We start from the raw sequence: 25,795 nt of genomic DNA, 5'->3' as shown, positions 1-25,795 counted from the left end.
ATAGAAGAATAAGATGAATTTAAAAATAATTTTTTAAAGTAAACTTGAAAGTGGCAACATCTCTTTAGTTCAGCTCTTAGGGATTAGCTTTCAGCAAGTATTTATTCATTTGTAAACAAGTGGATATATTACCAATCTTAATGTGCACCTATAGTGTGAGTGAAGAAAGAAGAGTCTTGTTCAAGAGCAGAGGCTGATGAAATGACAGTTACAGCATTGGTGTTTATCAAATATGGAAAGTAGTGTTCAGTTTGCTTCTTCTCAAATGTTCAACTGTGTGCTTTGCAGATTGAACAGGAAAAATTGGCATCTATGAAAAAGCAAGATGAAGACAAAGATAAGAGGGATAAGGAAGAAAAAGAAAGCAGAGAAAAAAGGGAGCGATCTCGGAGCCCAAGAAGGTATTATACAGTAGTGGCATAGCTGATGTTTTACTGGTATCTTAGATCTCAAGGAATTCTGTGTGTAGAAACTTCCACAGTTAAAAAGGAATGTAGTGGCACTATTCAGGGAGTTTTCTTTCATCATATAGTTTACACAGTGAGCTATGGCTTGCCTCTGGACTAAAGAAGTCTTTCATCTTTGTTTGAGACAGATCATTTGACTATAATTGTCTCTAAAATCTTGGTGAGTTATCCAACTCTTAATTCCTTTCTTTTTTATTAAATGCTGATCTTTTTCATATCATTCTAATTTTAGCATTATGTGCTGCCAAAGCGAACACTCAACTCTTAATTCCTAAATTAAAATCTAGACTTCTTCTGGATTGCTTCAGTTTAAATACAACAATTAATTGAGTTTTTAAAAATAAACTCTGACTCATTATTTTTTCTTTCCATTTCCTTTTTTTTTTGAAATCTGTACTCAAAATCTGTGCTTATTAGCCATTCATATTATACTTACCTAATTCCCTGTTCTGCTTTTCTTAGATGGTCATATTGAACCCAAACTTCAGATCATTTATTTCTTCTGACTTCCGATGACACTATTGTTAGGTTCACGTTCTTAAATCCACAGCTCAGTTTCTGCTATATTTGTGGTAAAAGGTGAGAATTCCATTAGGCTTTTCATTTTTAGGGTCCTGTCTATTTCATACATAAATGTCTGCTGGAATTACTAAAGGGAAGTGGTAATTTCTTTGTCCCATTCATTTATATATTTGGTACTAAAATGTACTTCTCATGAAAGCAATACTTCTAGAGTTGAGCACAAATGGTGGTGGTAACTACTTGACTATTGATGAATTAGGTCTGCTATTTTCCTTCACTGTGAATAAGAAAAAACCTTAGCCTGTCTTGGTGGCCCATGCCTGTAATCCCAGCACTCTGGCAGGCCGAGGTGGGAGGATCATTTGAGGTCAGGAGTTCGAGACCAGCCTGAGCAAGAGCAAGACCACATCTTTACTAAAAATAGAAAAAATTAGCCAGGTATGGTCATGTGCGTCTGTATTCCCACCTACTCAGGAGGCTGAGGCGAGAGGATTGCTTGAGCCCCAGAGTTTGAAGTTGCTGTGAGCTAGGCTGACACCATGGCACTCTAGCCTAGGCAACAGAGTGAGACTCTGTCTTAAAAAAAAAAGAAAAAACCGTAGAGTTAGGGAAGCTACTATTGAAAAGGAAAGGGGCTTTTTGTCTTCCAAAAAAGTTGTCTTATGCAAGTTTGATATATTTTTCTTCTATTCTGAAGAATGTATTCTTTTAATTACACTAGTCACTTTTCTGGCACACTTGGGCTCTTTCTGATGAACTCTGATGTGATCTGCCTGCATTTAAATGTTATATTTTGCTTGGTTTGGTTTATTGTCAGGAAATATCACTTTACTTTTAAGCACTCTCTTTTCCTCAGAAAAATTGGTCTCTGAATGATCTCTGGGAATGATTAAGAACCTAAGCGTAGAGTCCCAAGTTAGTGCTTTCTTCTCTTATAACAGATATACTTGAGAATGTTATCTTTCATTTGCTTGCTTTTCTGGTTTTCTCTTGGCCCCTTCCCCATCAAGTACATGAGATGGGATATTTTATTTTCATAGGTAAATGTCTCATATAAACAACAGTAGTAAAACTGAGGTTAATTTTCAATTCTCCCTTTGACCCTCTCCACCAATCCACGTTATTCAAAAACCTGAAAAAAATTGCTTTCATCCTAGACGCAAATCCAGATCTCCTTCCCCTAGAAGACGATCTTCCCCTGTCAGGAGAGAGAGAAAGCGCAGTCATTCTCGATCTCCCCGTCACAGAACCAAGAGCCGGAGTCCCTCCCCTGCTCCAGAAAAGAAGGAAAAAACTCCGGAGCTCCCAGAACCTTCAGTAAAAGTAAAAGAACCTTCAGTACAAGAGGCAACTTCTACTAGGCAAGTACTTGAAAGTTCATTTATACATAATCAAAATTTTAGGCAGTTAATAGCGACTGCAAATAATGGCATCTCTGAGTTAAAAACATAAAATCATTTTCTTCTAAACATTTTAAATTATAAAACTGTTGAAAAGAAATTTAAATTGTATAGGGAGAGTATGTTTAAGGAAAATGACCCAAAGGAAAATGACACGACTATCTGTTGGTTGTACTGTTTCAGGTATTTTATATATTGCAACTTGCTTTTTTCTCAATATATTGTGGACAGCTTTGCACTTTTAAAAAATGTAAGTCGTGGGCCGGGTGCGGTGGCTCACGCCTGTAATCCTAGCCCTCTGGGAGGCCGAGGCGGGTGGATCGCTCGAGGTCAGGAGTTCGAGACCAGCCTGAGCAAGAGCGAGACCCTGTCTCTACTAAAAATAGAAAGAAATTATCTGGGCAACAAAAATATATATAGAAAAAATTAGCCGGGCATGGTGGCACATGCCTGTAGTCCCAGCTACTCGGGAGGCTGAGGCAGTAGGATTGCTTAAGCCCAGGAGTTTGAGGTTGCTGTGAGCTAGGCTGAGGCCATGGCACTCAATCTAGCCAGGGCAACAAAGTGACACTCTGTCTCAAAAAAAAAAAAAAAATGTAAGTCGTTATAATTCGTTAGTGGCTTACTGGATTTCACCGATACGTATGTATTTTTTGAAGTTAGAGAGAAGTCTTCATGGATTTTGAGAACTTTTTAAAGAGAAATATTGTGTTATATTGTTGTGTTAAGACTGACTTGGGAGTATGAGTAGAAGAGGGGGGAAAAAATGAGCTTTTGTTTCCACAGTGACATCCTGAAAGTTCCCAAGCCTGAACCTATACCAGAGCCTAAAGAACCTTCTCCAGAAAAAAATTCCAAAAAAGAAAAGGAAAAGGAGAAGACTCGACCAAGATCTCGGTCATGTTCCAAATCAAGATCCCGGACAAGGTCTCGCTCTCCTTCTCATACTCGACCTAGACGGCGCCATAGGTCCCGATCAAGGTAGGTTGTGAGTTTAAGATCAGCATAGACCTTAGATTTTATGGGCAGCTTGCCTCTGTAGAATTAATGTAAATAATTTCATTTTATTTTTATTTTATTTATTTTTTTATTTATTTTTTTGAGGCAGAGTCTTACTCTGTTGCCCAGGCTAGAGTGCCGTGGCGTCAGCCTTGCTCACAGCAACCTCAGACTCCTGAGCTCAGGCAATCCTCCTGCCTCAGCCTCCCGAGTAGCTGAGACTACAGGCATGTGCCACCATGCCCGGCTAATTTTTCTATATATATTTTTAGCTTTCCGTATAATTTCTTTCTATTTTTAGTAGAGACGGGGTCTCGCTCTTGCTCAGGCTGGTCTCGAACTCCTGAGCTCAAACAATCCACCCGCCTCGGCCTCCCAGAGTGCTAGGATTACAGGCGTGAGCCACCGCACCCGGCCAGTGTAAATAATTTCAAAGCAGTAGAAAATGTTTAGTTACAAATGTTGTTCTTTGGATTTACATAGAGAATTTCAGAATACTTTTTCTGTGTACCGTAAAAATCTCTGCATAAAAGGACCTGAATAAACCAGGAGGGAAGAACTCTTGATTTAGTTTTCTCAATGGCCACATTTTAAAAACCAATTTAACGAATTTCAAAGATCACAATTTTCCAAATTCTGTTTGTTATGGCAGGTCATACTCACCTAGAAGGCGCCCAAGCCCAAGAAGGCGCCCATCTCCTCGAAGAAGAACGCCACCAAGACGAATGCCTCCTCCACCAAGGCATAGAAGGAGTAGATCTCCAGTAAGACGGTGAGATTTTTCTTTTTTTTTAAATTTGGAAGTGTCAGGTGTCTGACACTGGGATCATGTTTGTTTTGGGTAATTTTAGGATAATCTTTAATGTCCCCCTGGAAGAAAGAACTCACAAATGATACTAGATAACATCTTCTAAAGGTACTATGTCATTTGAAGTGTAATGCTGCTGTTTGTGCTCTGAAAAATGTCTAGTCCAGTATTGGAAAGTAATAAGAAATTCACCATTTTATTGATACTTTGTGTTAACTTTTACCCTTCCAGACCTCAGGAAGAAATCCTATCAAGTAAGGGAATTGGCCACCTTCCGTTTGGCTTTTAACTTTTAACTGGCTTCTGAAAAGTAGCTGACTACAGGGCTAGTAAGCTACTTTTACCAGTATTAAAATTCATTTGCTCTTACACTTTATTTTTCTTAATGTGGTTTTTTCTTTTTATAGAAGTAACGAGGCTTATAAACAATTCTACACTTGATCTTAGCCAAAAGACCAAGAAGTGGTGGCTTATAATTCTAACAGAAGTAACATGAATTGAAAATTTCCCGTAATCCAATTCCATAGATATTAGTAGTTTGGTGTCTAGTTATTTTTGAAGGAATTAGCGTAAGTCTAATTCTGCTAGTACCAGTATTCTGTTCATTATATCATTCTAAAATGAGCATAAATTAAAATAGTTACCTCTTGGATATATGGTTTTTAATATTGTGACTAAATCTGTCCAAAGCAGAGGTCTGATAGAGTTTTTGTGCTTTATTGATGATGTACTTTGCCTGTATTTAGAAGAAACTATGATAATTAAGCTTCCGGTTATACTTTGGACAGAATTTTCTGTGTTTGAGTCTTTTAAGGTTTTTTCAGGGAACTGAATCAACTTAGAAATAAATTAAAGAGGAGAAACATCAGATAAACTCCATAAAGTTGTTTCTGCAGTCAAGTTTTTTAGAGTCCCCATACTTTAAAATATATATATACTATTTTTCTTTGAGGAGGGGTTGTCAAGGCATATTGGCTACTACTACCACTATTAGAAATTATAGAATTCGTGTTACTACTGTTAGATGAGAGTAATGAGGTAAAAGGTTAGTCAACTCAGCATCACACTTTTCTAAAATTGATTATTCCTCCTTAGGAGAAAAGTAATGCTGATGCTTTCTAGTACGAGATTAGTGGAAACAGCTATTTCTTATATTGGAGTTTTGCAAACAGCATGTTTTAATTGTGCTTACTAAGCCATTTAGCAGTCAAAATATTTTGAAGATTGTGTAAGATTCCCTTTCAGCCAGTTTTTATTTCACACTTAAGGTAGGGTTTCTTTTTTTCAGGTTCTCAGGAATTCTTCCGCCAAAGGTGAATTCTGCAGGTACACATAATTGCAACAGAACTTACCACACATTTTGCCGCAGAATTCGAGAGGCCCCTGCTTCTAAGTTTATGTAGCTAAATGAATTCCTAATCTTGCACAGCTTTTTTTAAAAATGCAACCTAAAGATTTCTTGATCTTCTGTTATTAAATGAACAATATTATGCCACCCAAGTTTTGTATGCAAACTCCAAAACACCAGTATCATTCAGAAGGAAAAAGGAGATGGGTTGGTTATTGTATTGTAGCATTCAACTTGACAAGTTTTTAACTGGAGAGACAACTCAAATAGAAACATTTATCAGATTTAAGTTATTTATATTTAGTCTCAGAACTAGCTGTTTCCGGTCCTAGGCTATGGTTTTATTTCCATTTTTTTGGACTCATTTAATGTGCTTAGCTACATAAACTCAAAAGTTGGATTAAAATAGCTGTATTTTCATGTAAACTGTTCATACCTGTAAGGTCATTTCTTTATTGTAAGTATGCGATCAGTGAATATGAATACTTCATTCCACAGAAGAAGGCGTTCATCAGCATCTTTGTCTGGGAGTAGCTCATCATCCTCTTCATCTCGTTCCCGGTCACCGCCAAAGAAGCCTCCCAAGAGGACATCCAGCCCCCCTCGAAAAACTCGTAGATTATCTCCTTCAGCAAGTCCTCCAAGGCGAAGGCACAGGCCATCACCTCCTGCCACTCCACCACCAAAAACTCGGCATTCCCCAACACCCCAGCAATCAAATCGTACAAGGAAAAGTCGTGTTTCTGTGTCTCCAGGGAGAACTTCAGGTAAAGGTAAAAATCAAACACGTGAAAATATGTTCTCTCTTTGGCTCCAAAGAGCATTGTCAATTGTCTCCCCCTGCCCACTCTCAAAGTATGAAATAGAGTTTACATGCAGAGTCACTTTATTTTTACCAATGCCCTCTGACATTGAGCGGGTGGAGAAATACATTACCAGCCGTAGGCTATTTGAGCTGGGGTAACTTATCAAAGTTTGTTGTCATGGTAAAGGATCATTTTATTACTATGAGACCAGTTAACTTTTTTACCGGAAGTTGTTTTGGTGTGATACCTTATTTGAGGACTTCATATTCTGCTTTAGTTCTTTCTTGGCCACATTGTGCTCCCAAGGGAAGGACATGGTGTCCTCTTAAAAGCTGATTTGTTTTTTAATTTAGGCTCTAGGCAGGGTTCTTCTGAGTGTTCTCCTTGCTTTATTCTGCAGATTGATTTCTGAGGAATTTATGATCTGTGATCCTGCCAGGCAAGTAGAATGCTGTGCTAGTCTAAGTGAAGGTTGTGGTCTATTGGGGTTTGTCCTTTTAGCATTAAATACACATGGAGAAAACTGTAGGATCCATTTGAATCAGGCCTCTGGTGTTTAGGGCTGAAGTGATACACAGCCTGAAAGGTGAGTAGTAGGGGACGGGGATGATCTTAAAAGCTGCTGTAGCAATTGGGTTTTAAAGAGCAATCAATCATATTGGGGTTGTTCTGATTACACTGAAAGTTTCCCTGTTAGAGCTGGGTGTGGTGGTGTGTGCCTGTAGTCCCAGCTACTTGGGGGGCTGAGCTGAGAGAATCACTTGAGCCTAGTCAGGGCCAGCCTGGGCAACATATTGTGAGACCCTGTCTCTAAAAAAAAAGAAAATTTCTGGTTAGAAATAAATGGGGATGGGCAGAACTTTCACTATGTATTTTAATGAGCTTCATGAGACCAGGATTTCTAATCAGCCACCCTGCTGCTTTGTCTCCTCACACCACCAACACTGCAATGTGGTAATGTCTAAAAAGGCAAATTTTACTTTATTGGGGTCGGGGGGGCTGTTACAGTGAGATATAGGTAAGCTGTCAGAGTGAAAGGAGGACCAGTAGATAATAGTAATTTCTAAAAAGTATTGTTTAGATTATTTTCTGAATTTTAACATTAAGTGAATTTGATGATACATAAAAAAATAAGATGTGGTCATTTAGACCTAAACAGGCAGCTGAATGAGAATAGAGAAACCTTTTAACTGTTCCAGGTTCATTCAGACTTAAATATGGGAGAGGGCCTCAGATCACTATTTTCATAACCTCATGCGCCATATTACTCTTTGTTCAAAATTGGAAGAATTTTAGTCCATCATTTTCAGTCAGCGTGTCCAAATCTAAGGCCCATTGTTCTGACCTATTTTGTCTTTTCCTTTGAAGTTTGTATTTCTGAATATTTTGGAGCTAGAAAGCTCTGTAGGGAAAAAATACTATTATAAATATTCCTACCAGTTACTTTGCAAAAACACATCCAGTTATTTTTCTATTTACATCACATAGCCAAAGAGTCACAAAAGTCCCAGAATAGCAGGTCTAAATTCTTGTTAAATAAGTCGAGAAGAATTATTAGTTACCTTTTTAAAGAGAGTCTACACAGGTTCTAACCCCTTGTGTTTTGGTATCTGCTTTTTGCAAGTAAGACGCAGTGGATATTTACATAGGAGAGAAATAAGTTATGATGGAAGGCAAGTGACTAGTTGTATTCTTACAGGTTTTGGGACAGGGCTTCCACGTCCAGACAGATCCCAACCAGAGAGAGACACTGTGGGCAGTATAGTCAGAGGCTGCCTTGTGTCCGCTGAAGCTGAATAATTGGTTTGAGCTGCTTGAAAATAGCCTTTTATATTAAATGATTCCAGTCCTCTGTGATGAAATTTCAGAGCTAGAAAAGACCTTAGCAATTGTCATCAAGAAATAGATTTTCAGGTTAAGTGACTTGGTCAAGATCAACCAGGAATAGGATTTTAAGAGTTCTTACTTCTTCTAGTTAAATAATACTTTTTCTAATTTTCCTACCCCCAGATTCCTCTTTGATTGCTAAAGGAGGGAAAATGGAGGACAGGGTGAAATTCTTTAGCTTCTGTACCTGGTAGTATGATTTTAGAAATTCCTTCTTTGCAGTTTCTACAGCTAATAAGAGCAGTATCACTGAAATGTAATATATTTCATGTTTGTTTTTCATGTAGTTACCGATAATCAGAGTTTTAGGGCTTTGCTATTGATAGTGGGCAATTGAAGCAGGAGGGAGACAGGAAAAGGGTTCTGGGGAACTTAAGGGTGAATTATTTGAAGGGATCTTAGGGGAAACATTTTGTAATCATTGGCATGTCATGGCTAAATTGGCATTATCTCAGTAATACATAAAATACTACTTTGAAATCAGTGGCACATTCAGTGGACTATGTAAATGTATATATACCTGTGGTGGTGGCAATTTTGATTTATTTAGATGAGCTTAGCCATGTAAATCGTACTCTGGACACTTAATGGTTATTTTGCTATTTCTGGTCACAGTGATTTTATCTTTTCAAGTGATCTTTTGGGCAAGTCTTGGAGATTAATAATTAACAGGAATGTTGCAGTAATTTTTAAATTCTGGTCTTAGAGTTGCCTTAGATTTCTGACTTAATGCTAGAATGATTTTGCCCCTTGCGTACTTAAAATAACATTGACATAACAAAGTAAACAGTATAAAATCTCATATAGACAAACAGAAATCTGAGACATTATCATTATTTGTAATGTTAGTGCTGTGATTCGGTCATATTAGAATAGGAGTAAATGGATACTTTTCTGATGGTCTAAATGTATTAATAAAGACTTTCATCTAGGTCATTAATAAGAGATTGAATTAGGATACAACTCCAAATGTGTATTTCCATTGGAAAGAAATGTAGATGATGTTACAGTTCAGTTGTATTGTTTACTAAGTAGGCATTTGCCTATTATCTTGGAAGCATAACCACATTTTTAATGTTTCTTAGGGGAAAATGTATTTTGACATCCCAACAACCAGCTTTCAAAACAAGTTTTGAAACTCAGTTCTCCAAGGGGATAACTTGGATATGTGGTTTTATAGATAACTGAATGCCTATAATGTCTTTGTAGGAATTAAGAATTAACTGACACTTAAAAATGGAGAATATGGGCTAGAAAAAGAGCCTGAGATGGTTAAAAATTTTAAAGTATTTTTATTTCATTTCTTTGAATCTGTTAAAATACAGATTTTTTTTTTGAGACAGAGTCTCACTTTGTTGCCCGGGCTAGAGTGAGTACCGTGGCATCAGCCTAGTTCACAGCAACCTCAAACTCCTGGGCTTAAGCGATCCTACTGCCTCAGCCTCCCAAGTAGCTGGGACTACAGGCATGCGCCACCATGCCCGGCTAATTTTTTCTATATATATATTTTTAGTTGTCCAGATAATTTATTTGTATTTTTAGTAGAGACGGGGTCTCGCTCAGGCTGGTCTCGAACTCCTGACCTCGAGTGATCCACCCGCCTCGGCCTCCCAGAGGACTAGGATTACAGGCGTGAGCCACCGCACCCGGCCTAAAATACAGATTTTAAATATACTTTTGCTCTTCCCACTTCCATAATTCATAATAACTAGTTAGATGATAACCATTCTTTACCCAGTCTAATAATAGTTTTTCCAAATGGCTTACTCAGTAGAATCATTAATAAAATTCTGGCCATTGAAAAAGTATAGTGGTAAATTCTCCACTTTGACTACTTTAGCAAAGATGAGATTGCTGTGTTAGATCACTAGTTCTGTAAGTAACTGCCCTGTGGAAAAAGCTATTATAGAATTCTGAATATGAGTGTCTGCTAGATGTGTCTACGTTCTGGGTCAACCATCCCATGGTAATTGCCTTAATCACACAAAACAGGTATGAGGATCATGAGGGGGTCAAATTGTCTATAGGTTTCTTTCTTAGAGGGATATTCTGAAATGGTGTTTCAGGTTAATCCATGGTAAGAGTAACGATTAGGTCTGTATGTACTTGTGATTTTAGTTGCAGCGATGGGTAGATACTATAAGCAGAGATAGTAGCTGTTTTGAATCAAAGCCCATGCCCTGAAGAGAGTCTTGGTTTTGGATCTTAGCTCACTTAAATGGTCTTTGTGACCTCTGGTAAAGTTAACTTCTTTTAAGCCTTAGATTTTTCTTGAGGCTAAGTCTTTCTTCTAAGACTCTTGAGAAGCGGGGTGACGGGGGAGTAGGAGGTGTGATACTAGCAACAGTGCTTCACAGTATGTATAATACAGCAAGCTTACAAAAGGTAGTTGCCATAATAATTTTCTATACAATTGGTAAAAGGTAAATTAGATAGTCATAACCGCTCTTCTGCTATAATCTTAGGTATAGAGCTGTCTTTTTTTCTTTTTTAATGCTTGGAAAGAATCTTCCAGTCTTAGTGTTTAACAGTTTTTACCATTGTGATGATCTGCTTCTTTGTCACAGGTAGTTTAAATCCCTCATGCAGTTGTGAAGATTGTGTTCTACATAAGTGCCTTCAGCCTCTTGGGTGGCCAATCATTCTTCTTTTACAGACCAAATATCTTTTTCTCTGAAAATTTCATCAGATCTTATTTCTTAATCATTTATCAGCTTTATTACTTTTTTGAACACACCTACAGTAGTGACTTGAAAGCTTTTATGTTGAAGTCTCCAAAGTTGAGGGTCTGTGTGTGTGTTTTAGGTTATAGAGCTCAGGTAGCATGCAGAGGTTTACTGAGCTGCCTGGTTTTTTGTTTGTTTGTTTGTTTGTTTGTTTTAACATAACAAAAAACTTGTTCTACTTAGTACCAGTACCTAGTTTATCTTAATTGTTGGTTTTCTTGGGTGAATCTCAAGATTTGGAAATCATTGTAGAACTTTTCGAGGCTTTTCACCAAACATTTAAAAATTCTTGAATCTACTTCACTTAATGACAACAAGGTCTTGTAGGAACTTTTTAATTTGTAGTAAATTCTTTTACTATTAAGAAGGCATCTTATGTACTACTTTTACTTATGTGTATGTGGGTTTTTTTCCCCCCTGATCCTTTTTTAGTGACAAAACATAAAGGTACTGAGAAAAGAGAGTCCCCTTCACCAGCACCGAAGCCTAGAAAAGTAGAGTTATCCGAATCGGGTAAGTTTTGTTTTTTTGTTTTTTGTTTTTTTTTTTTAAAGGTGATTTTGATTTTTTACACGTTTCGTCATCCCTTCTGCTTGAAGATTAATTGTATAGGATATGGCTTAGTGAGTAAGAACTAAGACTCTGAAGTCAGACAAACCTGGTTGGAATCCCCAGCTCCAACATTTAACTGCTTTTGGTTTGTTTTAGTTATTTAATCTATCTGAGCCCTATTTCTTTTATCTCTGAAATAGGGATAATACAGGTTTTTGACAGTTAACTGAAGTAATGCTTATAAAATGCTTACCACCCAACCTGACCTGTAATAAGTGCCTAAATAAGTTTATTTTGATTATATTTGATGAAGATAGTCTAAGTCAACATTTAGATTGGCATTACAAACTTTGTAAAAAAAAATAGTAGTTGTATTGCTTGATCCAACCAGATGAAGGTTGAAAGGCTACTTCCTATTCAACTGTCAAATTTTCTATATGTATAACTAAAGAAACACTTTCTAAATGCATCCGTCTTTCAGAAGAAGATAAAGGTGGCAAAATGGCTGCAGCAGATTCTGTGCAGCAGAGACGCCAATACAGACGACAGAACCAGCAGTCTTCATCTGGTATGGACACTGATGATGTTTTTCTACCTATATTTCCTAATTTAAAAAAATACTTAAGATACAAATACTCATCAGTGTGTAATGTGTATACTTAAGAGGAATAATATATTTGTGTCTACATAGAAATCTGTTGGAGGGGGCAGGGTTTAAGTCCTTTCTTAAAACTTAATTTTCTATTAAATTGTTATAAAAGTAATAGATCCTTAGAGTACAATAATAAAACAGATAACAGGGGTATAAAGTTGGTAAAGTATAATTATTTTCCCAACACTCCCATTTTAGCCCCCCCCAAAGCTTTTATTCAGAAATTTTCTGTGCAGGTAACAACATCTGTGATTAAAAGGTGTCAGAAATAAAAACCCACAGAAGCCCAAACTGTAGATTATGTTGCCTCCCTTAACTTAATAGTATATTTAGAACATTCTTTCCCTGTTCTTATAAATCTACCCCATATTTTTGCTAGTTGCAACATTGAGCCAGTCACCTATTTGGTGGACATTTAGGCTATTTCTAGTTTTCTTGAGTACTTACACAAATATATCTGTAAAACAATAATTGGAGTTGTTGGATTAAAGAGTGTGTGCACAGAGATGTGATTTTTAAACCAATTACTCTGTAGCTTATTTGGTAACTGGTGACTGAGTCTGGGTACTGTCTTTGGTTTATGTTCATGAAATGGAAAGCAAACCATCCCATAATAGCGTTAAAAGTTTAGAGGAATAAGAATCAAGTAATTGCTTGTGATATTTTTTAAGCTTTACGTAGTTATTTGGAAAATCATTAGACTTCTATCATTTTGGTTGGATTATACTGTGGAAATGTCTTATGTATCTTATTTGTGTAATGAATATTTATTTATACTTGGCTTTGAAGTCATTGAACATGTTGATATTGACTCTGTTCAGAACTGATGGCCTATATACATGTTTGCATACATATAGTGAACACTACATCCACTTAGATTCAGAAAACTTGGACAGACTCAAGCACCAATGTAATATAATTTTTTCTTTATTGTGTAATTATAGACTCTGGTTCCTCCTCCTCCTCAGAAGATGAACGACCCAAGAGATCCCACGTGAAGAATGGTGAGGTAGGCAGGCGGCGGAGACATTCCCCTTCCCGGAGTGCCTCTCCATCACCACGAAAGCGCCAAAAAGAGACTTCCCCTCGGTAATGTCTTTCCTTCAGTGATCTTCACTGACGTTCTATAGTTGTGATGAAACTTCAAAAAGGATGGGCTCTGGGATTATTTTACAATTTGGTTAACTCCTTCATTTCAAGGACTTTGAGAAGATGGTTAGATTTTGTTTGCTTTTTAGGAAAGTTTTGGGTTTTTTTGTGTGTGTATGTGTGTGGGTTTTTGTTTTGTTTGCCTTAGTGTTACGAATTATTTAATGAGAACAGGGTAAATTGTGAATTATTACCATGTCATGTGTACATAACTAGAAGAATAAACCAAACAATTAAATCATCACATTAACTCCTCAACATCTTTGAACACTTAAAGATATCCTAGGTAGTGGTATTTAACTCCATCAAAGTAAATAATTTAGTGAATGGAATTCTTGACATTTGTTTTTCTCCACTGCTCTCAGGATGCAGATGGGAAAGCGATGGCAATCGCCAGTGACTAAAAGGTTGGTTAGACACTATGTAAATTAGGGTTACATGTCAGAAGTTTTGATGACTTAATTTCCTGTTTAGGTGACCCTGTCCTATTCTTGGATAAACAGTGGCTGTGAAGTTCCTCAGTTGTTTGGTTTGTTTTTTTCTTTACACATCAAATTAATGATAGGTATATTTGTACATGAGATACTCATTTTAGAGCCTCATTTGAAATAGGATAATGGCTCCTTAGATTTAATGGGGAGGGACTTTGTATTTGTGGTGACTTCAGAGAAAGCAAGAAAAACAAGGGAGAAACTTTTAAAATATTAAAAGTAAATATAAGGCTTTGGTCCTGTTCAGTCTTTCCAGTAGTAGAAAGTTGGGTTACATATCTTCATTGAAACTTTTTGATTATTGGTTATCTACGTGACCATAAAACTATAACAAGGCCCAGGTGCAGTAGAGTTTCATTGGGTCGCAAAGTGATAAAGTCAAGTCTTAGACCTGTACTCTTGACATTAAACTACTCTTATCTTAACCAGTTTTATGCTTTTGAAGGCCTTAACTGCCACTAAATTTCTAAGTATCCTTGCTGAAACTATCCCACTGTCCTCTTTATACCTGTTTTTGAAGCTGTGTTGTTTCAGGTAATCTCATTAATAAATGAGTATTTTCTTAGAAAAGGTCCTTTGGAACCAATGAGTAGTGTTTGTGATGGAGCAAAAAAGTGGAGGAAACTGTTTGACAATTAAAAAAACCTAAAAAAGATAAATTTGCATGCTAAAGTATTCTTTTCTCAGCTGTAATCACCTCTGGCTTCTGTGATGCTAGCACAGCTGCTAAATAATTGCTTTACAGCATTAGGTTATTGATACAGTTTCTTCTCCTTGATTTACCATCCCCACCCCCCTTACGAAAGAAACTACTTTCTATTCTGGAAAGAGATCTCTCTTCTCACAGCAGTGAAATCAACACTAATGTTTATTGCCCTGCTCAATGGTTTGATTTTGTTTCTCCTCATTAAAAAAGTATATTAAGTGGTACTAGTAGCTTCAGGTTTAATGCTGTTACAAATTGCCATCAGGTGTCCAGGATTTAGAGCTGGAGGAAGAATTATGTGTAACTGTGCTTCAGTGTCATGTCTGCAGAGGGGAAATATAGCCTGGTTTCAAACATTTTATATGTAAAGTGTTCAAAGTGAAGTCTTAATTACCCACAAAGCATAAGCAAACTTAAATTGAAAATTAAATTTAGTAGTGAATTTCAGGATTTTGTCTGTTCAGTTAACAAGCTTTTCTTACTTTCAAAGGGGAACCAAGACCTAGTAAACTTTGGAAAATAATTCCAGGATGCATCAATCCTGTCCTAGGCAAGAAATTAAGAACCGATTATTTGACTATTTTGCATATGTAAGTTTAGCCAAAGGTGGCAAACCGGTTTGGTGTATATTTTAGTATTTCTGTTTTGAGGCTGCTATTAGTCCAGTTGACGTAATATTTTTCAGGTGTGCTTTTTTGGTGTTGATTAAATGTTTACAGGGTGCAGAATTAAGGTTTATATAGTTCTAATCTTTTTTTTTTTTTTTTCTTTTTTGAGACAGAGTGTCACTCTGTTGCCCGGGCTAGGGTGCCGTGGCGTCAGCCTAGCTCACAGCAACCTCGAATTCCTGGGCCCAGGCTATCCTCCTGCCTCAGCCTCCCGGGTAACTGGGACTACAGGCATGTACCACCATGCCCGGCTAATTTTTTCTCTCTATATATGTTTTTAGCTGTCCTCATAATTTCTTTCTATTTTTAGTAGAGATGGGGTCTCGGTCTTGCTCAGGCTGGTCTCGAACTCCTGAGCTCAAACAATCTGCCTGCTTCGGCCTCCCAGAGTGCTAGAATTACAGGCATGAGCCACCGCGCCCGGCCCTAATCTATATTAACGGCATTATTCCAAGTAGTACTCAAACAACTTTGACCATTTGTCTTGAGATAGTATATTTTGGTAACAGTATGCAACTTTTGAATAGTGGAGATATATCAAAAAATTAAAAGCTTGGAGCAGTGACACCAGATTTGGGTCTTAAGCCACTGGACTATTTACATTTTAAATTTCTGTATTAGAGGCTCTAACGTAGGTGATTCTGATGTGCATCACAGTTAAAAAGCAGTGATCTCAGGTGGTGGTTTCAAACTTGAATGTTTTATGTCATAACCCATAGTATATGGTTGTATGTACTGAAACAAAAATTTCAGTACAATATGTACAATTTACTTTGATTATATTATTTTTTTTAAATGTTGGCTCCCATCCAGATTCAAAGTGAATGGGTCTTGAGACCTATAATTTGAAAAATATTGCTCTTATTGAAACTGTGCCTTTTGGGTCACTTAATTATAAATGCCACTGACTCAGAAGTAACTCTAATTCTTCTTTGGTTTAGTGGTAGACGGAGGAGAAGTCCTTCCCCACCACCCACTAGAAGGCGACGTTCACCTTCCCCTGCTCCTCCTCCTCGAAGGCGCAGGTCTCCTACACCACCACCACGACGAAGGTACTTTGTCAGATGTGCTAGTTGGAGCTAATTGGAGCAACTTTGAATCTTTGTGATTATTATATCTTATTAAAGCAGCATTGTTTGACCAGTCAAAAAAGACCACATATTATATGATTTCATTTATATGAAAAGTCCAGAACACACAAATTTATAGAGATTGAAAGTAGATTTGTGGTGCCTGTAGTGGAGTGGGAATGGAGGGTGGCAGTGGCTGTACAACTATATGAATATACTAAAACCATTGAATTTGAATTGTATACTTCAAATGGGTGAATTTTATAGTATGCAATAATGGTGTTACATATATTAAAAAGTGGTGTGACTCTAGTGATTACAAAGAGAAATTACATTAGAGAATCTTGGCAGATACCTCCTTTGATTAAGTAATCAAAGTTAGCATCCCTAATAATGCACATAGTAGCATCGTGTACTTCCTGTATACCTCTGTAGTATGCTTGCCAGTTGTGCAGAACCTCAGTTTAATTATTAGGAAATATCAGATAAATCAAATTGAAGGTCATTCTACAAACCTGACCAGTACTCTTTCAAAAATGTCAGTCATGAAAGACAAAAACTGAGGAACAGTCACAGATTTGTGGGAACTAAGGAGATATAAGGTCCCGGAATCTAAGAAAAATGGTGTTCATTAGTAGAAGACTGGGGTAGTATTGCTATTTTAGTTGATACTAAGTTAGTACTGAGGGTAATCTTATAGTTTGAATTTTAAAATAAAAGTTAGGGGGGAAATGTTTTAATGGCATTACTCAAATACATTGCCAAGCAGTATAATGGCCAGCTGCCACTCTTTGAATGCCTGTTATGTGCCAAAGTGCTAGGTGTTTTATATTCTTTACCACTAGTCCTCAAGGTGACCTTGCTTGGTAGGTGGTATTCTCATTTTCCAGGTGAGGAAATGGAGGTTCAGAACTAAATAATTACCCAGGCGCAATGATGAAACCGTACTCTATCATGTTGCCCCAAAAATGGCCTATTACAAAGGTGATTCTGGGCAGGAATTTATTTATTTTGAGCTCAAAGTCTGAAAGATCCAAGAACAAATTAGACATTTCAGCCTGAGTGTTATGTTCAAGTGTAATTCCTAAGAGGCAAGTTAGGATTGTATAGGAATTAAGCATTAAGAGGAAGACCAGGTTGGGCTTTCACGGAGATGTGTTCCGCTCAGTAGTAGACTTCCCTTGAAAAGTGGTCTTTTGAGACAGAAAATGGAACAGTTTCTTTGAGGGGAGGTGGAGTTATCTTTAAAGCTTGTGCAGTGAACTGTAATTATTAATACAGAGTCCAAACGCCAGTTCAGAGAGGACACCACATAGGAGAGCTCTTTAAAGCACAGACTTCCTGAGTAAGTTGACCATGGTCAGCAGAGTCCTGCTAATGTAGTTACTAGTTATTATATAATGATAACTGATGTTCACAGTTACCTCAAAGCAGTGTAAGGTTCTCCTTTAAAAAAAAGAAAAAAAAAACAGTAAATTGATTTCATATAGATTATATCAAATGACTTGACAAATTTAAATTTTCTGAAAATTGCAAATTCTTCCATTAATAAGAATGTCCTATTTTGTAGTCATCTAAGATACGCAGTTTTACTAAGTGATTATTTTACATTATATGAGAATAAAAATGTCTGCTTACACTCCCTTTGCCTAGTGCTAACTACAGTGTAGCCATGACTACCGGTTACTCTTCTTTGCAAACTATTTCCTTACTCTGTTGGGCCTTTCAGCTTAATAATGTGTGTTTTTCCAGGACTCCTTCTCCTCCCCCACGTCGGCGCACACCTTCTCCTAGAAGATACTCTCCTCCAATACAGAGGAGATACTCTCCTTCTCCACCTCCAAAGAGAAGAACGGCTTCTCCCCCTCCCCCTCCTAAACGAAGGGCATCACCATCTCCACCACCAAAGCGTCGGGTCTCCCACTCTCCACCTCCCAAACAAAGAAGCCCCCCAGTCACCAAGAGACGATCGCCTTCATTATCATCAAAGCATAGGAAAGGATCTTCCCCCAGCCGCTCTACCCGGGAGGCCCGCTCACCACAACCAAACAAACGGCATTCGCCCTCACCACGGCCTCGAGCTCCTCAGACCTCCTCAAGTCCTCCACCGGTTCGAAGAGGAGCATCGTCATCACCCCAAAGAAGGCAGTCCCCATCTCCAAGTACTAGGCCTATTAGGAGAGTCTCCAGGACTCCGGAACCTAAAAAGACAAAAAAGTAAAAATATTTTATGCTTTTTGGTTAGGAATACTTACTTGCATACCTCTTTGTATTTGGATGCTGTTGTTTTTTTCTCCTTTACTAAGAAATTACAGAAAGGAATAAGTTGTGAATACACGTTTTTAAGGCAAACTTTATAGGGTACTGTTCATAAATCCTGTTCCATTTTCAGGGTATTTCCTTATAACATAAATTACATGCTGTAGGCTTTTACTTGGTTCTTAGTAGTATCAGATATTTTGAGGGCTGTGCTTTTGAAATTAAATTCAGGTAACACATAGAACATTGCTTATGTGTGTAATGTAAGAAACTGGCATTATTATTTTTATACAGGAAACATCAATAACAGAAGTGATAGAGGATTATGGGGCTTTACCTACCCTCTAAGAGACTTAGGTGGTGTGAATTTGATACATGTTAGTAGAATCAACAGGCAAACTAAGTGCTATAAAATGTTTGAAGTTTGTGACCTGGTTGCTTAATGTGGTTGGTTATTTTCTCTTATGAAGAGGTGTCTGTTATTGATGCTAAATATTCATTTTTTTGTTTTGTCTAGGGCTGCCTCACCAAGCCCACAGTCTGTAAGGAGGGTCTCATCCTCCCGATCTATCTCTGGATCTCCTGAGCCAGCAGCTAAAAAGCCCCCAGCACCTCCATCCCCTGTCCAGTCTCAGTCACCCTCTACCAACTGGTCACCAGCTGTACCGGTCAAAAAGGCTAAAAGCCCAGCACCAAGCCCATCACCGGCGAGAGTATGTGTCTGCCTTGTTTTGGACATCCTTTTAAAAGTTTGCATATGGTCACTTCAAAGCAAAGAAAGTATCGTTGGGGTATTAAATATTGGAGGTTAAACTATTTTTTCCCCTTTGTAAGACATAAATCTGATCTTGGACGGATTTCTGTATTATATAAAATCAGTGGTTAGATGTCATCTTAATGTGGTTTGACTGAATTGTTGTGTAGGCTAACAAAGGATTGTGAGAAATTTTAAGTAGTTGCTCAGAAATGTGAAATTCAAAAATTACCAGATTCAGTTATAGCAGAGCCTGTCTTTTGCATAAATTTGGTATATATGCAGTGAAGAGGAACAAATCACCCCCACTCTGAACATAGGAGAGCTCAGATGATGACTGAAGACGTGACATTCATACAGGCATGTGTTTAGACTAATAGCTGGTGCCATTTATTAAAGCCTGCCACATGTTAGACAAGTGTTAAAAGTGATTTATATATATTCCCATTTAATCTTCACAAGAGCTTTATCAGCTAGGGATTATTAAACCCATTTTAGGTAAAAGGAGCTCTGGAAAAGTTAAACCAGTTTGTCTGAGGTCAAATAATTAATGAATTCAAAAGCTGGAATTCAGCTTATCTGGAGGTAGCCCCTGACTTAGTCCAGTCCTAGGTAACTGTCTCTCTTCTTGTAGTTGGGAGACCTGGCTTAATGTGAAGTTATTTGGGGAAAATTGTAAGAATCAATTCCCTTCAAGGCCCTTTCCTATTAGAATGTGTGAAAAATTTCTTTGCTTTCAGTGTGGTTCCCATCTGTAGGAATACTCTTGGTGGTGATTGGCCTTAGACCTTTTCCTCCCCCCACCCTCTGAAGCCTTTGAAATCTTGAGATTTGTCCATTTGGATATTCCCTTGAGGAAATAAAATGTTGAGTTGGACAGAATTTTAATCAGATTGATTATATTGCTATTATTTTTCTGGATTTTTAGAATTCAGATCAAGAAGGAGGTGGAAAGAAAAAGAAGAAAAAGAAGGACAAGAAACACAAAAAGGATAAGAAGCACAAGAAGCACAAAAAACACAAGAAGGAAAAGGCTATGGCTGCAGCTGCTGCAGCTACTGTGACCCCTGCAGCCATTGCTGCTGCCACAACCACATCAGCACCAGAAGAACCAGAGGCAGCACCGGAGCCTAAGAAGGTATTTATGGACTCTCTATACAGCTGTCTTGCAGTGTATAAGCAGATGGCATAATCATTTGAGTTTGAGAAGTATCTAAATCATTTTTCTAATGATTGGCTATCAGTGGTTAGCCCTGTTGCGCTCTGTTCTGACATGCCAAGAGCAGTAATTTGCCAGGGCCAAGAATAAGAACACAAATGGCTGCTGAAAAGTTTAATGTTGTTTTTTAAAAAGCATAACTCTACAGCCAGCTAAGGTGGCTCACGCTTGTAATCTCAGCGCTTTGGGAGGCTAAGGTGGGGAGGATTGCTTGAGCCCAGAGGAGTTTGGGGTTATGATTGTGCCACTGCACTCCAGCCTGGGTGATAGAGCGAGATCATGTCCCTTTAAAAAAAGAATTCTCTGAGATAAAACACCCATAAAAAGTGTATGATTTGGTGGGTTTCAGTATATTCAGAGTTGTGCAGCCATCACCACAATTTAATTCTGCTCTTTATTCAGTATTTCCCACTAGTGTCCCAAGACTTAATGAGAGGACTATTCTGGTTTTTTAGGAGACTGAAAGTGAAGCTGAAGATAACCTTGATGACTTGGAAAAGCACCTGCGTGAAAAGGCCCTGAGATCAATGCGGAAGGCTCAAGTGTCTCCACAGTCTTAGGTGGAAATGTTTGTTATGATGTAAATTTTATTTGGTTTGTACGCAATTCAATTTCAAAATTGCTAAAATGTGTTTGAGCTTTAGACTATAACATTTGTTGTAATAATTGCTAGGTTGAAGTTCACCATGTTAAAAAAAAAAAAAAAAAAGGGCATGGATTTACATTGCAAAAGGTGTCCACAGTGTATTAGTGACATTCTTTCATTGACAGCTGACATAAATTCATTTGGAGTGAAATATTTTAAGCCAAAAAAAATTCCCTTTTTAAAAAAGGGGGTTTAAATATTGTTGGCATTCTTATGATTCCTTTAAATGCCCCTGGTTATTCCCAGAGGGTTTTTTTCTTTTTCCTTTTTTTCTTTTTCTTTACTTTTTCTCCTTTAAGTCTTAGAACCCATTTAAGTTATGCTTTCAACCTTGTATGGTTTGTAAGCTTGCCCAGAAAGAAGACCACTGTTGAACTACCACAAAAGTATAAATGAATATTTTAATGCCACAATCTTTCCTGTTGCCTGTGGAGTCTCTGCTGAAACGAATCAGGATTCAAGTTCTAGGATGAGACAAAATGAAAGCATGTTGTTTGCCAGGACACTGTGGGTTTATATTGATGTATAACAAGTTGATTTGGAACACTGGAGTTTCATTCTATTCTGTTCTGTTTTTGTTTTTTCTTTTTCTTTTGTAAAGGCAATTAACTAGTCCCAGGAAGGATCCTTCAGTTACATAAAATTTGTTTTATGCAATGTCATGGCTCCATTCATATTTTTGTCTTGTTCTTCCAATTGGTATATACAACTTTCAGAGCTCTTGTATTTGGAAGGCTGGAAGGGCCCAGACTTTGAAATAGTGTCTTGGTTTCACTGTTTTTGTTTTTTTTTTTTTTTTTTAACTAAAGCTATATAAAGCTTGTGGATTAAACAGAATAAATTTCTAAATTTAAAAATGTTTGCCACTGACTTTTACTTACTTGCCTTAATATTACAGGAAACAACGTTTCTTAGAAATAGTCCCCATGTGTTTTTACCCCTATGGTGAGGTGGGAGTTGGGCAGGGAAAATAAAAGGTGGTGAAATTAAGGTTTTACCATCTTTATTTTAATCATTACTGTGATAAGTGCTATGAAGGGAATGTGCAGGAGGTAACTGAAACATGTAATACCGGTGGGGCAAGTCCACCTTGCAAAGGCAAAAGGAAGAATATTTCAGGCAGAGCAAATAGTACCTGTGCATACCATGAGGCAGAAGGAGCCTGACACACTCCAGCAAGTGAACGAAGGCCAAGGAGTGACTGGAGCACCCTCTGTCAGTGTTTGTGTTTCGAATGTTTGACTATCTACAGCCAAGTGGCTTTTACATTTAAGATTTAGTAGACTAAAATAATTTGAGGAAACTTGGAGTTGATAACATAGTATGAGGCAAAATGGCAACATTATAACAAGTAAAGAAATTTTTGCCCCAGAAATCTATGCTAAGCAAGCTGACACATGGGTAGGTAATTTGATGATAATTTTTAGCAGTTAAAGCAAAAAGGAAGAAAGTGCCTATAATGTTAAATTTTGAATAACATGGGAGGTTTTTTTTTTTACTTAAAAAGACATGAACAGTAAATATACCTTCAACAATGAGGAGCTGTTTTTACAGGTAGGTGTTTAAAGTGATTTATAACAAGGCAAAAAAGCTTGATGGAACTCCTGTAGAGACTGAACCAAGATAGGTTAGAGTGATTCTCTGTGGTTGATAATAATAGAATTTTACATGTGTGTGCAACAACTTAAGAGTTTTTAAGGATTTTCCACATGGCTTCCTTTGATTTTATAATTTCTGTGATAAAGGAAAAGCACAGAATATTCATTTTCTAAGATGGTTGTTGCTGACTTAGCCTTTCCAATGTGAACAAAATGAACAGTATTGGAATACAACTGACTCTTGAACAACAGGGGGATTAGGGGTACTAACTCCCCACACAGTTGAAAATCCAAGTATAACTTTTTGGCTTCCCCAAAACTTAACTACTAATAGCCTGCTGTTGACCTGAAGCCTTTCCAGTAACAGTCATTTAACATGTTTTGTATATTATATGTATCACACACTGTATTCCTAAAGCTAGTGTTATTATGTACCCATAATAATTAAGAAAAAAAAATAAAGCTAGAGATAGGGAGGCTGAGGCAGGAGGATTGCTTGAGCCCAGGAGTTCAAGTCCAGCCTGGGCAGTGTAGTGAGACCTTGTCTCAAAAAAGTAAGACAAAGCTAGCAGGGGGAAAAAAATTAAGAAAATCATAAGGAGTAAACATTTTTACTGTTCATTAAGTGGAAGTGCATCATGATAAACGTATTCATCTTCGTGTTGAGTAGGCTGAGGAAGAGGAGGGGTTGGTCTTGCTGTCTCTGGGGTGGCAGAAGTGGAAGAAAATCTGCTTATAAGTGGATTTGCACAGTTCAAACCCATGTTAAGGGCCAGCTGTACTTGGATCTATCTAGCTAATCATTCGTTAAACCCATTCATTCAGTAGGCTTCATTCCTCCACTTGACTGTTCTTGTTAAGGTTAGCTAGCTATACCTTCATTTTGCCAGATTTAATGATCAATTCTCAATCTTTATGAGACCTTAGCAGGCTTTGGCTCTGCCATTCATTCCTTTGTTGTATCACATTCTTCACTTAGGTTCTAGGCAACACTAGTTTTCTTCCTACCTCACTGTGACCTGTTCTTTTGTCTCTTTCTAGTGGATCTTTTAAAACAGTCATTTAATTTGCCTTTCTCTATCCTGGATGGCCTTCCCTACACTTAATCCGTAGTTCCTTTATTTTAAGTACAATCTTTATGCTAATGTCTCCTCTTTCCAGTCCAAACTTTTCCCTGAGCTAGACTCCTATTCAGCTACCTACTTGCTAACAGTATTTAGATGTCTAAAAGGCATGCCAAAATTAATGGGTCCAAAATAGGATTTTTTATACCATCCTCCGATCTCTGTCTTCTCCATTTCAGTACCTGTCACCATCATTTATTCAAAATTGAGTCATTACTGTCAGTGGTGGTACTGCCCATCCCCCAATAATAATGCATGCACTTGCCATTCTGTTCCCAATAGCCAAAGTCAGATCATGGGTAGCTTTGAAAAGCTATCTGAGTAGAATCCAAATTTCTTATTATGGCCTGCAAAGTCTAATAGGATTGGGCCCAATCTGCTTTGGCAACTTTATCGCCACTACACAATTTGTGCAATCCACACCGGCCACCCTGTTCTTCCTTAAACCCATCAAAGCTGATTTTCAGGGCCTTTGTACTGTGATTGCTGTTCCTTCATTCTGGAAGGTACTGCTGGTCTTAGGGCTTGTTTCCTTACTTGGTTTTCCTCAAACACTTCCCTAATTCCCTCTTTTGTTTTCATGTATGGCAATTATTACTACCCAAAATGATAAATTTTTGGTCCCTAGGAAGTTTATGGCTGTGTCCCCAGTGATACACAGCAGAAGCACAAATATCTGATGAATAATATACTTATTCATACAGTGTCATTGTCTCTGTACTTGCCAGACACTACTAGGGTTTGAAGTAAAGAAAATGAAAAGATGTGGGTAGGTAGACACGCAAACAGTTTGCAGAGTAGGCAGAGTCTGGTAGACCAGGATTTCTACCCTAGCTAGCTATCGTGTGGTCTTGGACAAGTTACTTGACCTTGGAGTGCTGCCATTTCCTCTTTACAATGGAAATGATAATGGGATCTACGTCAGAGTTGTTTTTGAGGATTTAAATGTGTTAATACATGGAAAGCAATGATACAACGAAGAAAGTTTCCTGTTTTAGCTAACATGACACATATCCATTCTAGTAACCGTGGCATATTTTAGTTTAGATGACTAACAAGGACTTTAGATCATAGCCCTATTTAGTGCATTTTTTTCCTCTCTAAAAGATACAACTGACATGCTATAAAATTTTCCATCTTAAAGTATGCAATTCACGGGTATTTGGAGATTACACAACCGTCACCAATTTCTATTCCAGAACATTTTTATCACCCCAAAAAGAAACTTTGTGCTCATTAGCAGTCAATTCCAATTTTTCTGACAGTCCCTCCAGCTCTACCCTCCGGCGACTACTTTCTGTCTATAGATTTGCCTATTCTGGACATTTCACTGGAATCATCCGGTATCTTTTGTATCTGGCTTCTTTCACTTAGCATAATGTGTTCAAGGTTCACCCATGTTGTAGCAGGTGTTCGTGCTTCATTGCTTTTCATTGTTGAATAGTATTCCCTTGTTTGAATATGCCACATTTTGTTTATCCACTTATCAGTTGATGGATATTTGGGCTGTTTCCATGTTCTGGCTGTTATGAATAAAGCTGCTAAGAACATTTGCATACAAGTTTTTGTGTCGGCATATGTTTTCAATTCTCTTGAATATATATGCCTGGGAGTGGAATTGCTGGGTCATATGGTAACTATGTTTAATGTTTTCAGGAACTGCCAGACTATTTTCCAAAGCAGCTGCACCATTTTACATTCCCACCAAGCTTTGTACGAGGGTTCCAATTTCTCCATAGCCTTGTCAACGCTTGTTATTATCTGTCATTTTTATTATAACCATCCTGGTGTGGGTGTGAAGAACTGTCTCACTGGTTTGATTTGCGTTTTCCAGATGGCTAGTGATGAGGGTCTTTTCTCGTGCTGATGTTCCTCAAAGCCATTTTAAGCTGGTTTATATCTGCATGAGAGTATTTCTGAAATTGTGGCCATAGGTTCAGATCC

At 37.7% G+C, this 25,795-nt stretch overlaps 1 protein-coding gene across 16 annotated transcripts in view; it reads left to right on the top strand.

The window, feature by feature from the left end:
* SRRM1 (serine and arginine repetitive matrix 1) overlaps nt 1-21,986 on the top strand; it is a 28,120-nt gene extending 6,134 nt beyond the window's left edge. For 3 of the 16 annotated variants that reach the window (XM_045545962.1, XM_045545978.1, XM_045545979.1), the window contains 14 exons: nt 289-401; nt 2,147-2,350; nt 3,176-3,370; nt 4,041-4,160; nt 6,043-6,317; nt 11,396-11,476; nt 11,997-12,083; nt 13,112-13,256; nt 13,682-13,723; nt 16,123-16,233; nt 18,004-18,468; nt 19,028-19,223; nt 20,193-20,402; nt 20,939-21,986. In XM_045545962.1, coding sequence (XP_045401918.1) covers nt 289-401; nt 2,147-2,350; nt 3,176-3,370; nt 4,041-4,160; nt 6,043-6,317; nt 11,396-11,476; nt 11,997-12,083; nt 13,112-13,256; nt 13,682-13,723; nt 16,123-16,233; nt 18,004-18,468; nt 19,028-19,223; nt 20,193-20,402; nt 20,939-21,043 — 2,349 coding nt within the window. In that variant the 3' untranslated portion in view covers nt 21,044-21,986. The remainder of the gene's footprint in view (nt 1-288; nt 402-2,146; nt 2,351-3,175; nt 3,371-4,040; nt 4,161-6,042; nt 6,318-11,395; nt 11,477-11,996; nt 12,084-13,111; nt 13,257-13,681; nt 13,724-16,122; nt 16,234-18,003; nt 18,469-19,027; nt 19,224-20,192; nt 20,403-20,938) is intronic. The other 13 variants (XM_045545973.1, XM_045545972.1, XM_045545971.1 and 10 more) reach the window with 13 other exon arrangements.
* Nucleotides 21,987-25,795: the final 3,809 nt, after the last annotated feature.

Source organism: Lemur catta, chromosome 3 (genome assembly GCF_020740605.2).
Source record: "Lemur catta isolate mLemCat1 chromosome 3, mLemCat1.pri, whole genome shotgun sequence".
Lineage (NCBI taxonomy): Eukaryota > Metazoa > Chordata > Mammalia > Primates > Lemuridae > Lemur > Lemur catta.
Note: the sequence above shows the minus strand (reverse complement) of the source record. Positions and strands in the feature narration are given on the sequence as shown.